At 35.3% G+C, this 18,656-nt stretch overlaps 1 protein-coding gene across 1 annotated transcript in view; it reads right to left on the bottom strand.

Annotated features, from left to right (window-relative positions):
* Window positions 1-18,656, bottom strand: part of TNKS (tankyrase) — a 161,726-nt gene that overhangs the window by 69,007 nt on the left and 74,063 nt on the right. The window contains exons 4-5 of the mRNA XM_027530098.1: window positions 10,598-10,634; window positions 9,762-9,837 (exon numbers count right to left, since the gene is read on the bottom strand). Coding sequence (XP_027385899.1) covers window positions 9,762-9,837; window positions 10,598-10,634 — 113 coding nt within the window. The remainder of the gene's footprint in view (window positions 1-9,761; window positions 9,838-10,597; window positions 10,635-18,656) is intronic.

The following is an 18,656-nucleotide window of genomic DNA, read 5'->3' as shown; positions in this document are numbered from 1 at the left end:
AGAATGAGAAATTCCTTTAGCTGATTTTAGTGTCTCCAGAGCTCCAGGACTTGGGAGACATAGTGTCATCTCAAAGTTCCTTCAGTGATCAAGTCCTGTTATTTCTGAGTTTGCACATATGAATTCAGCAGCCAGAGGCAGCCAGGTGCGGAGATTTCCAGCTCTATTTCTTGCCCAAGTAGGTATTCCCTGCCCAAGACTTCCAAGCTCCACTCTCCACAGTGGCAGCACCAATTTACATAGCCACCAACGGTGTAGGAGGGTTCCCTAAAAATGTAGGACTTCTTAACAAAAGAAGTGATTCCTTGCCCTTACTCAACTCTAAGGGTATTGCGCCCTCTCACAATCTAGGAGATAACTTTAAAGGGCATTTTTATGGTATTCAGAGTAGGGGATTATTATGTTACTATTGAAAAATAAAAATATCTTTACAAAAGGAAAAAATCAACATATAAAGTATTTAATATTTAGTTGATTTCCAAATTTACTAACTTGATTACCCAAATATGTATTTGGGTAAATATGAATGGTATTTATAGTGTTTTTAAGTTTTACTCTTGATGCCATTTTTAGCAGAGAAGGACATTTTATTAGTCACTGAAAATAGTCTTCTCTTAAAAAAGAATATTATTTAGATTCTTAATACTTTTAGAAATTTCCTTTTATAATTCTAAATTAATTGAGGAAGTGAGGAAATGGATGAATATGCTTTTGTGTGTGTGTGGAGATTTCATGAGCAATTATTATACTTTAAAAAAAAGGCAGCATACAAAAATAACCAGGTGAATGTTTGGGTCACCCTTCCGGATTATATGTTGAAGCCCCAGCCCTCACTGTGACGGGATATTCCAGGAGACAGAAGATAGGACTTCCAGGAGATAATCAGGGTAGATGAGGTCATGAGGGTAAAAGCCCTCCAGATGGGATTTTGTGCCCTTATAAAGAGACAGCCAAGAATTCTTTTTCTCTCTTGGCAAGAAGGCAGCCCTCCACAAGTCAGGAAGAGATCCCCTCCTCAGAAAATGACCAAGCTGGCACTTTGATCTTGGATTTCCTAGCCTCCAGAACTGGGAGAAATAAACTTTTGTTATTTAAACCACCTAGTCTATGGTATGGTAGCCCAAGCTAACTGAGGCACCAGATGGTGGTACACAATGAATGGCTTACATTGTTTTTATATGATGGCCAAACAACTCTTTCTCATAATACCAATCCAAAGCTACAGATAATATCAAGGTTCTTCAATCCATAATGAACTCTCCACTTTTTGCTGCTTCTCATTAGGCCAGAAGAGTTTCTGAAATCAGACTTTCTTTGTAACTAAGGAAGCCTTTTCACAGACTAAGGTTCACCCTTCACTTAAAAGGATTTAAGAGCTGATGGGGGAATACTCTATTTCAAGTGATATTAAATAAACAGTTTAGGCCAAAGAGATCATAACCAATCATAATCATCAGAGAACTATTTTAAAATATCTTTACCATGTAATAATTGATAAATAATTATATGTAAATAACACCACTGACAATTCCACTACTGAGGAACTAGGAATAGCATTAGAGTGACCTTCTGTGTTTCTTCCTAATCTCCTATTCCCTTAACACTCTGCCAGATGGATGTTTTTCAAGCTACTGCTGCAGGTGTAATTTAACCTACCCTATAAAGTTTGGTTCATTTGGAAAGACAGAGGAATCACTTTAGATTCTTACAAGGCTATACTGAAGTGTCACGTTTGTAATTTCGCTTCTAAATTGAATTTTAATAATGAATCATACTCATAGCAAAATGATTTCATACTCACTCCTTTTTTTATCCCTCAACTTGTCTATACGGAAAACTGCAGGAAACTTGGGTCTTTTGGATATGAGTATAGGAGAAACCAGGGGCTTCTCTGGTGGCTAACTGGTAGAGAACCTGCCTGCCAATGCAGGACATGCGGGTTTGATCCCTGGAGATCCTCTGCAGAAAGAAATGGCAACCCACTCTGGTATTCTTGCCTGGGAAATGCCAAGGATGGAGGATCCTAGTGGGCTCCAGTCCACGGGGCTGCAGAGTCAAACACAGCTTAGTGACTTAATGCGAGCATATAGGAGAAACCAAAGTTCAGAAGAGGGTGGCTAAGCTGAGCTAAACTGAACTCCTAAGTTTTACCACCTGCTTTTTTACACATACCCCTTTCTACTAAAAATTTTTTTCTCAAAGAGAGAAACAAAACATGGTTGGCATGGGTACTAATTACCCTCACCACTAGAGATGTCATGGTAGACAAAATAGAGACTGTTTTAGTAGAAGTGATTCCCTAATGAAAAATAAAGAAGGCATTTTCAAGCCTTTATTGTTATAAAATGAATATAAACAAGCATAAAGATTTTATACAGTATATCCCAACACCAGCAGGCAAGAACACTTGCTCTCAGTGATTTCTGCCTTACAGTATCACACACACTACTCAGTAAGATGTACTTTAAAGAAGTGATTTGATTAGGTACATAATTTAAGTATTTGAAGAGTTCCCTCATGCAGACTTAACTGCACTTTGACCTTCCTATAATCCCAAGCAACATCTAAACTATGAGCCAGAAAAGCTGGAAATTAAAAAATGCTCTGACCTTTTCTAAACCAAGATTTGGCAAGAACAGAGGAGGATGATAAAGGCCACTGAAAGCCACAGGGATCTACACATGTGTCCTCAGATAACACTAAGACTTTCTTAAAGGTGAAAAATGCTGTATGTAAACTTTATTCTAGATATCAGGTGTGTTTTATGTCATGTAACACTACTGACTCTTACTGACTCTTATATAATCCAATTCTGTATTATTAACTCTGATGAAAAACAACAAAACACATAAAAATCTTAAGATGTTAGAGCTGAAAGGTAAATCTGAGTTCATGAGGCCCAAACCCATCATTTCTTAAGCTAAAAGATTGAGAACTCAAGAGATATAATAAAACTTGCCACGATCATACAGTTAGTAATAATTTTAACTTAAAACTTGGTCTTTTAGCGTCAATGTTCTGCTTTTTCCTGCAATGTCATGACCAAAAAGATGTGCATAAATTTTGTGTTTGTGGTTTTTTTTTTTTTGCATTCTGAGAGGAAAGTATCTTAAATTGTAAGATATAAAATAAGTGAGCATATCAAAAGAAATAAATGTTTGGTGATTTATTTAATAATGTTCACTATTCTTTCAAGTAGCTAAGGAAGAACCATTTTCAGTAATCCACCTGATAAGAGACACAAACTTTCTTGCCCAATAGATAATATGCACTGAGTTATATAATAGGCACTGAGATGTATTTTCGCATAGGGTATTTCAGTTAGCTACTAGTACATAACACACTACCCCTAAAATGGTAGGTTACTTGGGTGGTTCTTCTGCTCTGTGTGGTATGAACTAGGTGTTAGGATGGTTAGTGTCACCTGGAGGCTAGACTGGACACTCAACTGAAGCTAAAAGTCTAGGACACGTGGAGAGTTAAAAGTCATTCAGAGGGTGGGATGACTTGAGAGAATAGCATTGAAACATGTAAATTATCATATGTGCAACAGATCACCAGTCTAGGTTCGATGCATGAGACAGGGTGCTCAGGGCTGGTGCACTGGGATGACCCTGAGGGATGGGATGGGGAGGGAGGTGGGAGGAGGGGTTCAGGATGGGGAACACATGTACACCCATGGCTGATTCATGTGAATGTATGGCAAAAACCACCACAATACTGTAAAGTAATTAGCCTCCAATTAAATAAATTTTAAAAAAAAAGAAAGAAACATAAAGAAAAAAAAAAAGAGTCATTCAGATGGTTAACCAAGTTTGGTGGGGGTTTTGGCTAGAGGCCTCAGTTCTCCGTTTTCCACGTGAACTTCTCCACACAGCTGCTTGTGCTTCCTCACGGTGTGGCATCTGGGTTCCAAGAAAGAGTATTCCAAGAGCAAGAAACTGCAGCTACCAGGCCAATTCCATGGGCTAGTCCCAAACCTGGCATAGCATCACTTCAACTTTATTCATCAAAGCAGTCCCCGTCATTGTTCACAGGTTGTATGGGAAAGGACCAGTCAAGATCATAAATAATGAGAGGCCTGTTCACTGAGGGATCTTCAAAGTAACAATGTGAAGATTGTTAATATCCATTCCAACATGATATTTAGAGAAGACTTACACTGAAGGAGAAAGCTGTTCACCAAGAATACCGTATGAGAATATGACAAATTCATATAATCTTAAAATTTAAGTATGAATACAAAAAACATTGCACTAATCCTATTTACCCTTTGTACCTCACTGGATGTGCTTAAAATGGAATTCAGATGAACATCATGGAATTATTTTTCAGCCAGATATTAATTTTTAATAAAGATATTCTTAAAATGGGCATATGTGTCTTATGAACACATTTCTCAATTTATAATCTGTGAAAATAAATTTATTTATTACATGTGATATGGGGTGGGCAGGGAACAAAGACCAAGTTTCAAGACAATTAATTCAACTGAATGTGTTACAGATTACCTGGTAACTTACATTTTATCTAAATGCCACCTGGGACTGAGCTTGGATAATAAACAATTTAACTGGAGAACTGCTACTGCTACTGTTAAGTTACTTCAGTCGTGTCTGACTCTGTGCGACCCCATAGATGGCAGCCCAACAGGCTCCCCTGTCCCTGGGATTCTCCAGGCAAGGACACTGGAGTGGGTTGCCATTTCCTTCTCCAATGCATGAAAGTGAAAAGTGAAAGTGAAGTCGCTCAGTCGTGTCCGACTCTTAGCCACTCCATGGTCTGCAGCCTACCAGGCTCCTCTGCCCATGGGATTTTCCAGGAAAGAGTACTGGAGAACTAGGGACTGTTAAAGTACTCAGAAGTATGTATGTGCATGCTCAGTCACTCAATCATCTCCGATTCTTTGTGACCTCATGGACTATAGCCCCCCAGGCTCCTCTGTCCATGGGATTTCCCAGGCAAGAATACTGGAGTGGGTTGCCATTTCCTTCTCCAGAGGATCTTCTCAACCCAGGCATCGAACCTGCATCCCCTGCAATGGCAGGTGGATTCTTTATCATTGTGTCACCTGGGAAGCCCCAAAACTATGTATATGTCCATTCTAAATATGTTCAAAAGCTTTAAAAAAATGTATCAAAGGAGTGGGGATCTAATTTACTGAGGTTCTATTGTGGGTTATATTAATCACATAATTTCATTTAATCCTCTCAAATGTCTTGTGGAACGGGAATCATTATCCCCATTTGGTAAAGAATACACTGAAAGCTGCAGTGCCATAGCCACACGCTTAGAAAGCAGACAAGCAGAGAACAGAATCCATCTGTTTGGCCTCAAAGCCTATTTGCTCTTTCAACTCTATCACATAGTTTTTTATGGTATCTTCGAGGGATGGTACTAAACTCTACTTTATTTCTGATTGATCTCCATTAAAAAATAGTTTTTAAACACCTTACTTTCTCCATTTCCAAAGTCTTATTCATTATTAACTATTTTATGGAAGCAAACATTTACACAGTAGAAATCTGACATTTAAAGAAACTCTTTCAGTAATCTTTCTGAATTTAAAACATGCTTCTCCAGTTGTCTTTCATCTAAATTTGTGGTTTCTTACAGAAGAGCATACGTGTCTAAATACTAATGCCTTCAAAATAAAAGAGCTAGGAAAGAAAACCTCACCTCAAATCTACATTGTATAACTGTATCACAGCCATAGGAATCACATTTTTAGGCATTGGCTTCAATGTCTACGATAGTATCTTAATCATTCTATCAATTTTGAACTCCGACTGAACCAATACTATTAAATATACAGTTAGCTCCCATGACATTAGCATAGTGACCTATCCACGGTATGTACTGAGTGTTGACTGAATGAACAAAAGGAGCAGAGAGGAACCACCAGAAATTACACTGAAAATAATGAAAATAAAAATTCCAACCAAACTTTACTTACTTTCAATATTTAGTGATGTAAAGTTACAGAAATGGTAGGCACAGAAAATGCATGCAAAGACACATATTTCGGAATACATACAGTAACGTCAAACTCCAATCTATTCCTTGTTATAAGGAGGGGATAAATTTAGGACATTTATTTTGGAAGGGGATAAAGGCAATCAGGGAAGGGACACAAAGAGACCTAAAAGAATTCTGAAAAGGGTTGAGTGTTGGAATAATTTGAGATGTATTCAAATATTTATTTTCATGCATTGTAAAATCCTTATAAAAATTAATATTGAAAAACGAGATGACCACCATCTTAAATTTACATATCAAACAAGACTAGAATATTTGGATAATTGCTAATAAAACATCTGATCTTGACAGAAAATGCTGTAAAGGGAGATTAAAGGACAAGAAATATAAGTTCAAAAATACAAGAATTATAGAAGAGAAGCAATCTGTTTTAAGGACCTGGTCACTACAATTCAAAATAGGAAATTGGAATGCTATGTCTAACTATATCAATGCCCTATGTTTCTAAAATGGCCAGCATTAGAATACACGTATAATTAAATGAAAGTAGCATTTTAAAACAAAACATTACTAAAAACTTTTTTGCCTTTGCTTTTTAGGGAAAACAACAACTGGAAATTTTTAGAGGAGCCAAGCTCTGCTTTGATTCACATGTAAAATAAAACAAAATATAACAATACAAACTGCTTAAAACCTTATTCACTATTTTCAGACTCTACCGGTTAGAAAACCAAATGTTTGTCCGAAATAAAAATTTTAACCACTCAGATTATTACCTAATTAGATAATCATCAAGTCACAGTATAGAATTAGGAGACTTTAAAATTTACACTGTCATTGTATAAGCCCACATACTACTTGAAAAAGGAATACTAAAGTCTAAAACCCCCACATATAACTTGGCAATTTCTCCACCTGACATTTCCATGGGCTTTTAAAATTTACAAACCAAGAATCACAGTAAAACCAGAGCCAACCAAAGATTCAGGTAAGCATTAAGACAGTCATTTAAAAACCTGTTAAAAATGAATTCGATTCTGCATTGTGCTCTAAAATGCAGAGTCAAGAAATGAAACTTCATATGCCTTACTATACATGTAAAGCATCTGTGTCTTCTTGTTAATGTACCATCAGACTTCCTTAATTCTAGATAAACAAATGAATTAAATGGCCTGGAAAAACACTGAATATATCAGTTAGACTTGTAATTTAGCAGCTAGATTTGCTTACACATTCTCTTGACATCAACAGCAAAAAAACAAAGAGATTTTCATAACTAAAGGATCTTTTCCCAGCCTCCCTCAGCACCTAGATTATCTACCATTCTCTGGCTTCAGTGAAAGTGGTACATCTAATAAGAACTGCTCTGTGCCATAAATAAGGGTAATATCTAAATATGCACGTTATTCAATTTTAATCATGAAATTTTATTTGCATTTTGCATATTGATGAACAATATTGAACGATTTTTTATGTTTTATGCATAGCACCAAAACCCAATAAATGCTTAGGTCTAATTTTCTAGCTAATTTGAGAAAATTGATAATCTAAAAAAGTATAGAAGCACATTTTGGAAAATTATTGCATTATTTATAATGTTACGAGACCTTCAGTATAATAATAATACCTGAGACATTTAAAATGTTCTACCTATTACGATATATAATTCTCCTCTGTGTTACAATTACTCAAAAATAAATTAATAAAATAATACTAGTAATAATATATAATAACAGAAAATACACAATTTCCCATTCATATACTTCTGAGTTAAATTCCTACATGGCAAAGAGTACAGATGTTTTTTTTTTCACTCGGATAAAATTATGTTCTTCAGGGAACATATTCATAGCCTAAGCTTCTTACATGCAAAGTGCCAGGCATGGTCCGGTACAAAAGAGAGCTAACAGACGAGTAGAAGAAAAAGATATGTATGAATAACTACAATTCAAGAACTCTGTGGTAAATGCCACAGAGTAATACAGAAAAAGAACCATAGGAATTTAAATGAGGAATATATTAGTTTCAGCTACAGGAATAAGGAAAGGGTATCCTCCTTTGGGGAGAAGGAAAAATAAAGAAGTTCTACCTATTTGTGTAGGGTTGAGGCAGAGAGAAGAGGTAATCTGTTAGTTATCAGAGTTCATGCTCCTTAATTATCATGATTTACTGAGCCAGAAATGGGGTTGTCAAGGTATAAGGGTGAGGAAGGGAGAAATAAGGCTGGGATAGAAACTGACTCCTGTTACAGTAATCTCACATAAATTTTGTAATATTAAAATGGCTGTGAGAAACTGAAGCAGACTGGGTTCTCAGAGAATTCTGTCTAAAGATATAGCTGCACTTACAGACAAGATGGCCTTTTTGTGCGTAGTGATAAAAGTCACCTATCTACTAGGAGGATACAAACAAAATCTGGAACTCAAAGTAACTCAATAAAGTTAAAATTTCCAACACAACTTCAAAACTGAAGGGAAAATGAGCAGTTATCATTTGAAAACATCTCCCCAAAGTCACTCATAGTACTGAATAAATCTTTGCTAATTTATAGTTTAATTTATAAATAGTTTAACTTTCCAAGAAAGCAGAAGTCTCTCTTTATTTATTCAGAGATAAATGGAGACACGTTAGATGGATAAATGTTAGGCCACGTGAAATAATATTCAAGCCATCTTCAATAACAACATATATTCAGAAGGATTTAATTCATGCCACTATTATATGAATTTCATTAGAATAGGGATAACAGTATGGAGGTGCCAAGGAAAGCTGAAGAATTTTAATCTACAAAATTACCACTCAGAGAAAAATGGTTTTTTTAAATGCAAAACAGCTCATTATTTCTAAGGGGGTACCATCTTTCTGATACCATCCATAGCATATTTTTGATATAAATAATTCCAAAGCAGTTAATTATTTAAATATTAGGTACAAGATAATTTTCTTCAGTGTCTACAGATTACTTTAAAATTGTTTTAGGTTTTAAAAATATAAAAGCTATTGTTTAACATTAAAAAATTAATCATCATTTTAAAAAAGACTTTATACTACAAAGTATTTTTAGGTAAACCACTGAAAAACTTTGCAGTTAAATACCAAAGGATATAAAGGGTTACATTTTCAGTCTAAATTCAGCAAGAATACTAAGCAGAGAATGAAGATACCAACTGCACATTTCATATATTACCTTATGATAAGTGTGTATTAATATAGATATTTTTCACTGCTCTAATCTACTTTCTTTCAATATATAATGACGAAAACTTAGCCAATGGGGGGAAAAAAAGGCAGGGCTGTTACAACAGACCTGAAAAATCATTTGCATTTTCTCAGCTTGAAAAAGTATTGGTTATCTAGCAAACAAATTTTCCTCTGCCAGAAAGAAACAAAAAATACATATATCCTAACAAAGATGGGTAATTAGGACATAAACAAAAATTTTTAATTTTCATAATCACACACAGAAAATAATATATGTTGTTATAATCATAATCACCGAAAAAGGTGCAGTTCCATTTAACAAATAACTTTCAGTGTCTGACATTTAAGAGAAAGGGCTTAAAATCCTTGCTTCACCAGCTCTATGAATATGTCACAACTGCCAATAACAGATACGACAGCATTTCATTTACAGCAAAAAGATGCCAGTGAAATGCAGCCATATATATATGTATGTGTATATATATGTATACACACACACATATATATGCCAACTTCAAAAATTTTAACGGCAAAGCAAAAAAGAATCATTGAAGGGGAATACTACATCTGAAATGACTTACCTTTCGCCCATCACTTGCATGGCAATTCACATTTAGAGGAGTCAGTAAAGCCATTAGTTTTTCTTCATTACCACTCCTACAAAAAGGTAGGAAGTCAATTCCTATAAAATTATAGTGCTTCTTATGAATATTTATGGATATTTTTCACAACAGAATGGAAAATCATATGACTTCTTTGATTTCTTTTATATGGTTCTGAATGAATGTCTTTTGCTACACTTAATTCAATTCAATCAATATATTCCTAATTAATTTCTGTTAATCATCATATAGTGGTATATCTTAGATAAGGGAGCTTTCTACATTATTATTTGCTTTATTTATCTGCATAAAGTCATGTTCTTAATTACAAACAAACTTTAGTCTGATAAGTGATCTAAAACACTGGAGTTAAACATACAAAATGTTGTAAAAAGCTAATCAATTAAATTATAAATGAACAAGAACAAAAGAAAATGGATGAGAATTTTAACATTTACTTTATGCCCCTCATTCAAGCTTGGCTAGAAAAATTTCTAGAGAGAAATACAGATATAGTTATTTAAATACTTCAAGAATATGAACCGAAGAGCTGGGCAACTCAGTTTGCAGGTACCTTAAGAAATGTTCCAAATAAATTAACCTTATAATCATCACCATATTGAAAGACAGTCTCATTAATACACTAACCATGCAAAATAAAGTATACAAAGATTTAGTTTAAGGTCTTATCCACATTATCGCATAAAATCCAAGCAAGACAATAACATGCTTTAATTTTTATAGACCTCTACCTGCCCTCCCCCTTTTCTCCCTTAAATGCCTGATACTCACTTAAAATGAATGGAATCACTTACCTAGCAGCTTCTAGGAGTTCGTCTTTCTTGTATTCACCTAGATGATTGCAAAATATCATGCTGTTAGCATTTGGCAGAAGACAGATTAAGAAATGCAGTAGGCAGCAAATAGAGAATTAAATAGAGAAGAACAGAAAAAGAGAGTCCACACCCCGCTGGGTGATGGAGCCGTGACGTTAGCCAGCTTGTGAAGGCAGCATCACCAGTGCCTTGGAGACGGGCAGCAAATTGACGCAGCTTCTTGTCCAATCCTCAGATGAAATAGCTTTCTTCAGACGACCAATGAATGCTAAATCCCGTGTCCAGAAACACATTCCCTCTGATAACAGCATGCCAGTTGAAGACAATGTCCCTTCCCCCCTTTTCTATTCAGACTGTCACAGTATACTTGTGAGGCATAATACATTCTGAGACAAAAGCAAAATAATGTGGCTGTTTAAAGGTACAAATTACTAGTCTTCAAAAATCCTCAATTTTATTTTAATGACACGGAAAGTTTTTTTCCAAAAAAAAAAAAAACAAAAACCCCACACAACCATTAATTACCATTGCTGAGCTTTATAGCAGTAGAAAAAAAAATCAGGATCATGAAGCCTTTGCCTCAATAGGGTGAGTCTGTAGACTAGAAATACGTGAACTACGTACCAAATGCTGTGAACCCCTTGGAGGCAGTGCTCTAAAAACCCATGAATATGTTCTTAAATGACAATAATATTCTAGCATGCTGCAATCTACACTTTATGCAAATTCAATACCAAATTTTAAAAACAATAAATATTAAAAATATTTTTTTAAAAAAAGCCTAGGGTCTCTGAGAATGAGCAGACATTCGTCTATTAAGATATGGATAATATTTTTCCATTCTATTGCTTAACACACCAAAGACTGAAAATAGGTATATACTTTAGAATTTTCAACACAGATTTCTTAGGGCATTCAAGAACTAAAAAGCAAGTCTTTGCCAGCACAATTGAAGGACAAGGAATTTTAATAATATAGAGTTTGCTCACTGAATGAATAAAAAGAACAGCTAGGACCATGATTCAGCTATTAATATGCTGACTCAGTTTGCTATATCATTAAAGAAATAATTACATAAAATGTCTAAGCAAATAGTTATATGAAGGCAAATGTTAAGTGTGTATACATATATATATGTATAAGAAATAAAATTTTAGATTAAGATGTTATAACTCTATTAAGAAATAAGCTTAAATTACTTTTAAAAATCTTATCACTTATAAACATGAATTTTTTTTGCATTTTGTTTGCTCTGCTACATAATGTGGAATACTGATAGAAATATTTTAAGGCCATCTCAGGACCATTAAGCATATGTTTAAATTCTATAACCCTTCATTAGCAAATATTTTTTTAGTTTAAACATTTCTCTTGATTCTTGGGTTGATTTTATTAAAATCTAGGAACTGTAAGCAGTAATTTTCAAACCAGGAAAAAGTTGTTAAATGTCTATTCTCTCCTAAAGGAATTTTATATACCAATGAAGTCATGGGTTCAACAATATATGTGAATAAGCTAGAATGCTTGCTTCACGATAAGAGTTTGCATTTCCAATTTCCATATATTATATCCCAGATTCTTCAGCTGATTAACAGTTTGAAATCTATATTATAATCCCCTAGCAAATAAGGTTCTTATCTTTCCAAAGACAATATTCTACCCTTATTAAATATTTTAGGTGGCAATATGGAAGTGAGTGAGTCAATTTAAGATCCTTTTGAGAAAATGGTTCGACCCATACCCTCAAAATGCCTTAAGAATCAAGAGCAAAGTAAGTGAAATTATGGAATTATCTATAAAAGTCACTCATTTAGTCAAAAAACATTTATTTGAAAGGCCTATAGGCCAGATTCAAAACTGAAAAAGACATTATCATTTCTGAACTCAAGAAATAAGAGTCTATTAAACAAGACAAACAAGTAAACCAATGATGAGAGTAGGAAATGAGTGTTACAGAGTGCTATAAAGAGTTTAAAGGCTAGTCTAATGGGATAAATAAGAAGCAGGCTAACTGTAGTCCAAAGAATGTTTCCCGGAAGAGGGAAAACTTGTGCAGGGTTTTTAAAGTAAGACCAGGTGATACACCGATGAAAGGTGGGGGAGAAGGAAGCAACCAAAGGAAAAGAAACAAGAGAGGAAATGGCCACTTTAAACCTCAAAAGAAGGACATTTTACAGGGGACTGAGTAAAAACTAGGCAGAGAAGAAACACAAAGATCACAAGAATGGCACTCTAAGAAGTTTGAACTTTATTTTGAAAACAATGAGAAAATACTGAAATAGTTCAACAAGGAGATTTGTAAAAGTAAAGTCTTCCCATATTCCACGCCAGTGAACTTTTTGTTGGAGAGTAAAGTGGCCCAAAGTGGGGGTAATGGGAGGTGAAAACAATAAATTCTGGCATAGTTTATATTTTGGAGTAAGTTATACATTTCCTGAGATACAGTAATCTGAAATTGAGAACTGAAAGCAGCTACTATTAAAATTAAAGTCACAGTGCAGCATGACTCCAATAACCTAAGAAATAAAATCACATAGAATTTGGGATCTTCAAAGTTCAAATCAAGCCTCTTACATAAACTTCTCATCTAGTATAGCCTATTGATTTTTTCTCCAAAAGGCACTTTTATTGGCGGGGGGAAAAAGTTATTCCCTCATGGTTAAACTGATAATAAACCAAAGCTTTCAAAAGGAAACATATAAGTACACCCAAAGGTGTCAGACTCAGTTATTACAAATGACTTTCTACTCACAGTTAGAGATCCTAGCACTTTAATCAGCTTTTCTGCAATACATTCCAACATCCACTATCTGGTGCCCGAGGACCACAATCCATAAACAGTGGAAGCTATTTTTCAAATGCTACACTGCAGGAACAACTAGCATAATGAATTTAGAGTCCCTCACATACTCTGACAACAAATCTGAGCTCCTTAACAGCTAAACCCCTTGTTCTATTTCATTTTAGCCGCAAATCTGAAAATATTCTGGCTGAGATTCTGGTGCTTTATGGAGCATTTATATTCTTTAATCACATCCAGATAAAGGCTAGCAATAGATCAGCCAGAAAGGAAACCAGGCAATTATAGTCAAGATAATAGCATTCAGGAAAGGATAAAATAGATGGCTTAAAAAAAAAATTTTTTTATTAGAATAAAATAAGTGGGATAAAAAATAAAAGGCAAGCCACAAAGTTTACTTTCCAAAGTCTGAACTGTTTTTATTAGTAAAAATGGTTTATTAGTGTAAGTATTGACAGGATGCATAGAAAGATAAATACACACACGCACAGACACAGACATACACAGTGGGGGCAGGGATATGAGTTACTGTGTTAAAAAGAGTATACTGTCAGAAAGGTTAAAAATGAAAGTTAAAAAATAAAGGATAAAAGTAAAACCCCCCTTTGTATTTCTCTGAGGTAGTTAGAAACAACTTCTCTTTCACTTACTGTGAAGGCAAAATTACTTTGTGAATAAAAATGAAGAAAAACTGAATCAATAAACAGAAGTCATAATTAATGACTTATCTTAATTTCAACATCTTAAAGTGTTTTTGTCCCTTTCTTCAGCAACTGACAGGATTCAAAGCAGACTAAGTTTTCTAAAAATGAGTCATTTGCTTTTGTTGAGGTGGAACAATATGGAAAGATTATGAACACAGAATCATAAATTCTAGAAGCAATAAAGGACTAAAAAAGAATTGTGACCTTTCTTTTCTCTACTTTGAAACCACACATAATGCATGCCTATCAGTAACATCTTTTGTTATATGCAATGAGAGGGGATGTAATTTGAAAGTCACCTTTCTCTTGTCACCTCATCCCCAATTTCAGAATTGCTGTCCTAAGTGATCATCAACATATTCATTTACAGTTAATGAAACTGATGCCAAGGCAATTAAATGAACTGTCTAAGGTTTCACTGAGTATTATTCACTATCTGTCAAGCCCTGAAAAATGCTAACATGTGAGCAGAAACTAACCAAATCTGAGTTTTGGAAGAAGTGACGGAAACAAAAGAAAAGAGTAACAAAACAGTAATAGCAATAAAATAGTTTTAAAAACAATGACAACAGCTAGCTTTAAATAGGCCAAACATATTTATATAACACAAGCCAAATATTTCCATCAAAACTACTTTAAAGCAGTGAACTTTCACATGAGCTTGTAAACATGGGCCCCCCTACCCAAAAATAGGTATGTCAATTTTACATTCTAGTTTAATATTTTGGACCAAAGGAATAGGAATGGAGGAAATGTATTCCAGGTCTATTAAAATGATCAATGCATTTTGCATTTCCCATAGCATGCATTAATTTCTCATGCTTTAGGTTTCTCAAGAGAAGAGCTATGTAAAGACTTCAAGAATCTCAATTAACAAGTTTAGGGACTCAGGTTGCTGAGTGCCAAAACCATGAATTGATCATTCTCATATAGGTATTTTCTCATTAAAGTGCCGACAAATACAAGAGATGAACTGATTCTTGTAACTAAACTGACAGCCAATATGGGGAAATAAAATATCACTTTAGGTGACATAATCCATTGTGTTTTCACTAATAGATTTGAAAATTTAAAAACAGTTATGTAGCTGTGGAAGGAATTTCACTGAAGCACCAGGAAATAATCTAATCTCAAGGTGTTAAGCTAGGTCTTTGATATCTACCATACAGAAACACGATCCTAGGAATGACTTGACTTTTCTCTCTGAAATTATTTTTTGAATTATTTATTTCAATTACTTGTTAATTGAATTTATTATTTCTCTGTCTGAAATCTTTCATGAACATTTTCAGGACAATTTTTTGGAGAAAAAAGTACCAAAGTATTAAAAGTTCTCAATGCCTACTTCCTATTTCTGAACCCTATCAATCTTCCTGCTCATTCTGATTCTGGTTTCAAAGTCCATACATTGGCTAAGTCTAAAATCGTGATCAAATTAAACACTCCATATCTGTGCTAAACATGGGAAAATTGGGGGCTTTAAAATTTTAGGTGTCAACAGAGTATTTTCCTGGTGGAGATCCTTTCTATCTTTTGTCTTCTACAACTTTGACCTTTCTAATTAGCTAACAGTCAACTTGTGCAACATAAACTTGAAGCTGTGCTGTCCAAACAGTACAGCTGGAACAAAATTTTCCAGTTTTTTAGGAAAATGGAGATGTCCCAATCCCTGCAGGGCAGCTGAAATCAATTTTCAAAGATAAAAGCTCCCCCCTCCCAAATACAACTATACTATCTTATATCATAATATTTATGACAACAATTACATATGTTAACAAAAAAATGTCCTTAAACATTACCACAATATTACATCCGTAACAAAGGTTCTACAAAAAAAGAAAATAATGCAGTCAATAGATGATTGCTAACAACAAGTTTCTTTGTATGCAGTAATGTGTCTTCACTTAGCCCCAGCAACTTAGATACATATCTCATTTATGGACATTTAGCAGGGTTTTTCAACGAAGAAGGAAATGGCAACCCATTCCAGCATTTTTGACTGGAGAATCCCATGGACAGAGGAGCTTTGCGGGCTACAGTCTACAGGGTCGCAAAAGTGTAGAGCACGACTTAGCCAATAAACAACAAGCAGGGTTTCAAATAATTTATACCTGTTTCTGACATTCTGTCAATTGTATCTGCTTCCTTGGTAGCTCAGACAGTAAAGAATCTGCCGGCAGTGCGGGAGACCCAGGTTTGATCCCTGGATTGGGAAGATCCCCTGCAGAAGGAAATGGGAACCCATTCCAGCATTCTTGCCTGGAAAATCCCATGGACAGAGCAAGCTGGCAGGCTACTGTCAACTGTATTTGGAATGTAACTCAAGATTTTTCACTAATTTTTTCTGTTAGTTAAAAATCTAAGTATTGGAGAAGGCAATGGCAACCCACTCCAGTACTCTTGCCTAGAAAATCCCATGGACTGAGCAGCCTGGTAGTCTGCAGTCCATGGGGTCGCTAAGAGTCGGATATGACTGAGCGACTTCACTTTCACTTTTCACTTTCCTGCATTGGAGAAGGAAATGGCAACCCACTCCAGTGTTCTTGCCTGGAGAATCCCAGGGACGGGGGAGCCTGGTGGGCTGCCGTCTCTGGGGTCGCACAGAGTTGGACACGACTGAAGCGACTTAGCAGCAGCAGCAGCAGCAGCAGGTCATGAGATATCTTTAATGTACTTTGCTGGATTGACTTTTCTAACTTGTCAATGCCTTCTGGGTACCTCTTATAGCTAACCACTATACTAAACCCTTTTGTTAATGCCAATAAATTTATATCTATTCTGCAATAATAAATACATTTGGTGGTGATGGTCTAGTCACTTAAAAAAAAAAATCTAAGTATTAAAATTTGGGACATAACTACAAACACACACTGGCCAAAAACAGGGCTTCCCCGGTGGCTCAGGTGGTAAAGAACTCTCCTGCCAATGTAGGAGACAGAGAGATGTGGGTCGGATCCCTGGGTCAGGATGGTCCCCTGGAAAAGGACGTATCAATATTTGACCATTTTGATTATGTAGCATTACATTATATAAATGCACCTGAATTTGCTTATCCATTCACTGGCTGATAGATATAAGGGTTGTTGCCAGCTTTTGGCGATCATGAATTCAGGCAGGATTTTGTATGGACCTATGTCATCATTTCCCCTGAGTAAATACTTAAAAGTGTGGGGCTGCTAAAATGTACAGTAAATGTTAAACTTTATAAGAAACTGCCAAGTCACATCTTTTTTAAAATCTGAAAAATTCTTAATTCTGGAATATAAACATGCCATCTATAGAAAGGAAAAAGAACAAAAGAGAAGAAGTTGACTAATGAGAAATATGACAGTACTGCTAGAAATCCCACCTCACAGCTAGAAATCACATTCTTGCCTTTTTGTGAGGAGAATTCACCTAAACTGAGCTAAGTGCACAGCTTTTAGTTCTTTACAGCTCACTTGTTCTAACTTTTGTATTTTTTTAAATAGGAAGAATATATATTAATAAAATTGACCTCTTCACTCAAGGACTGTTTTGTATGCAGTACCTGTGAACTGAGAGCTATAAGAAGACATGTACAAAGCATATTTTGATTTATAGGTATCAAATTGTTATCTGTGAAAAGAAAATTACCTTTCTGCAGTCCTTGCTCTTATCATGATGGTTGGCCTCTCAATGCATCAGCCTACTGAGGGCCTGGAGTTTGGAGAGATACCTATTTGGGATTGTCAGACCGCTGCCCTCTTACATTAGATATAAAAAATTAAGGAAACTAAAGTTAACACTGAAGTACAAGTGATTACTGCATGAATGATATAAGAACTATCCTGCCTTCATTGTAATTATTGTGTATGACTGTATTTTATTCTTTGTATATTTTGTCCTGTTAACAAAGTCTCTGAAAGACACAATAACTTTGCAATTTTGGTCTCTTCAGGAAGCAGCAATTACAATTTACTTCTTTAAGCTGCACATGCTTAACTTACTTTTCTTTCTTATATTTCCCTCAAGTATCACTAAATCTCTTATTCACAGTTAGAGTTAATTAACCTTAGTGCAACCTGAGTAATGGTATTTTATCCTGGGCATAATCTTTCTTATGCAAACTCTCTTTTTAAAAATACCATTCATTTATTAGCTCTCCTTTGAACAAATGCATTTATTCATTTAACAAATATTTACTATCTATAACATGCCAAGTATACTACAGCTACTACTACTGAATCACGTCTTGAACCTTGGAATTAGTAGGACGTCAGTGATGGAATTGGAGCTAGTGTGCGAGGGATGGTGCCAAGCCTGTAGGACGTGGCGTCAGGTCCACAGCGTAAATGATGAAGAACTTATTCAGCACGCTGCAGTGCACTACTGCTGCTGACGGAGGCGCACCACATGTGCGCACAGCTGTCAGGTATGTTAAGGCAAAGGGGCTGAGGACCTCTAATAGAAGATAACCGACCTAAGCACTATGTTCTTAAAACTTTTAGGTATTTACCATTGACAGTGAGAGAGGGACGGAGCCCTTGACTGTGTCTGTTAATAAAAGATTTAG

This window comes from Bos indicus x Bos taurus, chromosome 27, assembly GCF_003369695.1.
Source record: "Bos indicus x Bos taurus breed Angus x Brahman F1 hybrid chromosome 27, Bos_hybrid_MaternalHap_v2.0, whole genome shotgun sequence".
NCBI classification, from domain to species: Eukaryota; Metazoa; Chordata; class Mammalia; order Artiodactyla; family Bovidae; genus Bos; species Bos indicus x Bos taurus.
This window is presented reverse-complemented; position numbering and strand designations above follow the sequence as displayed.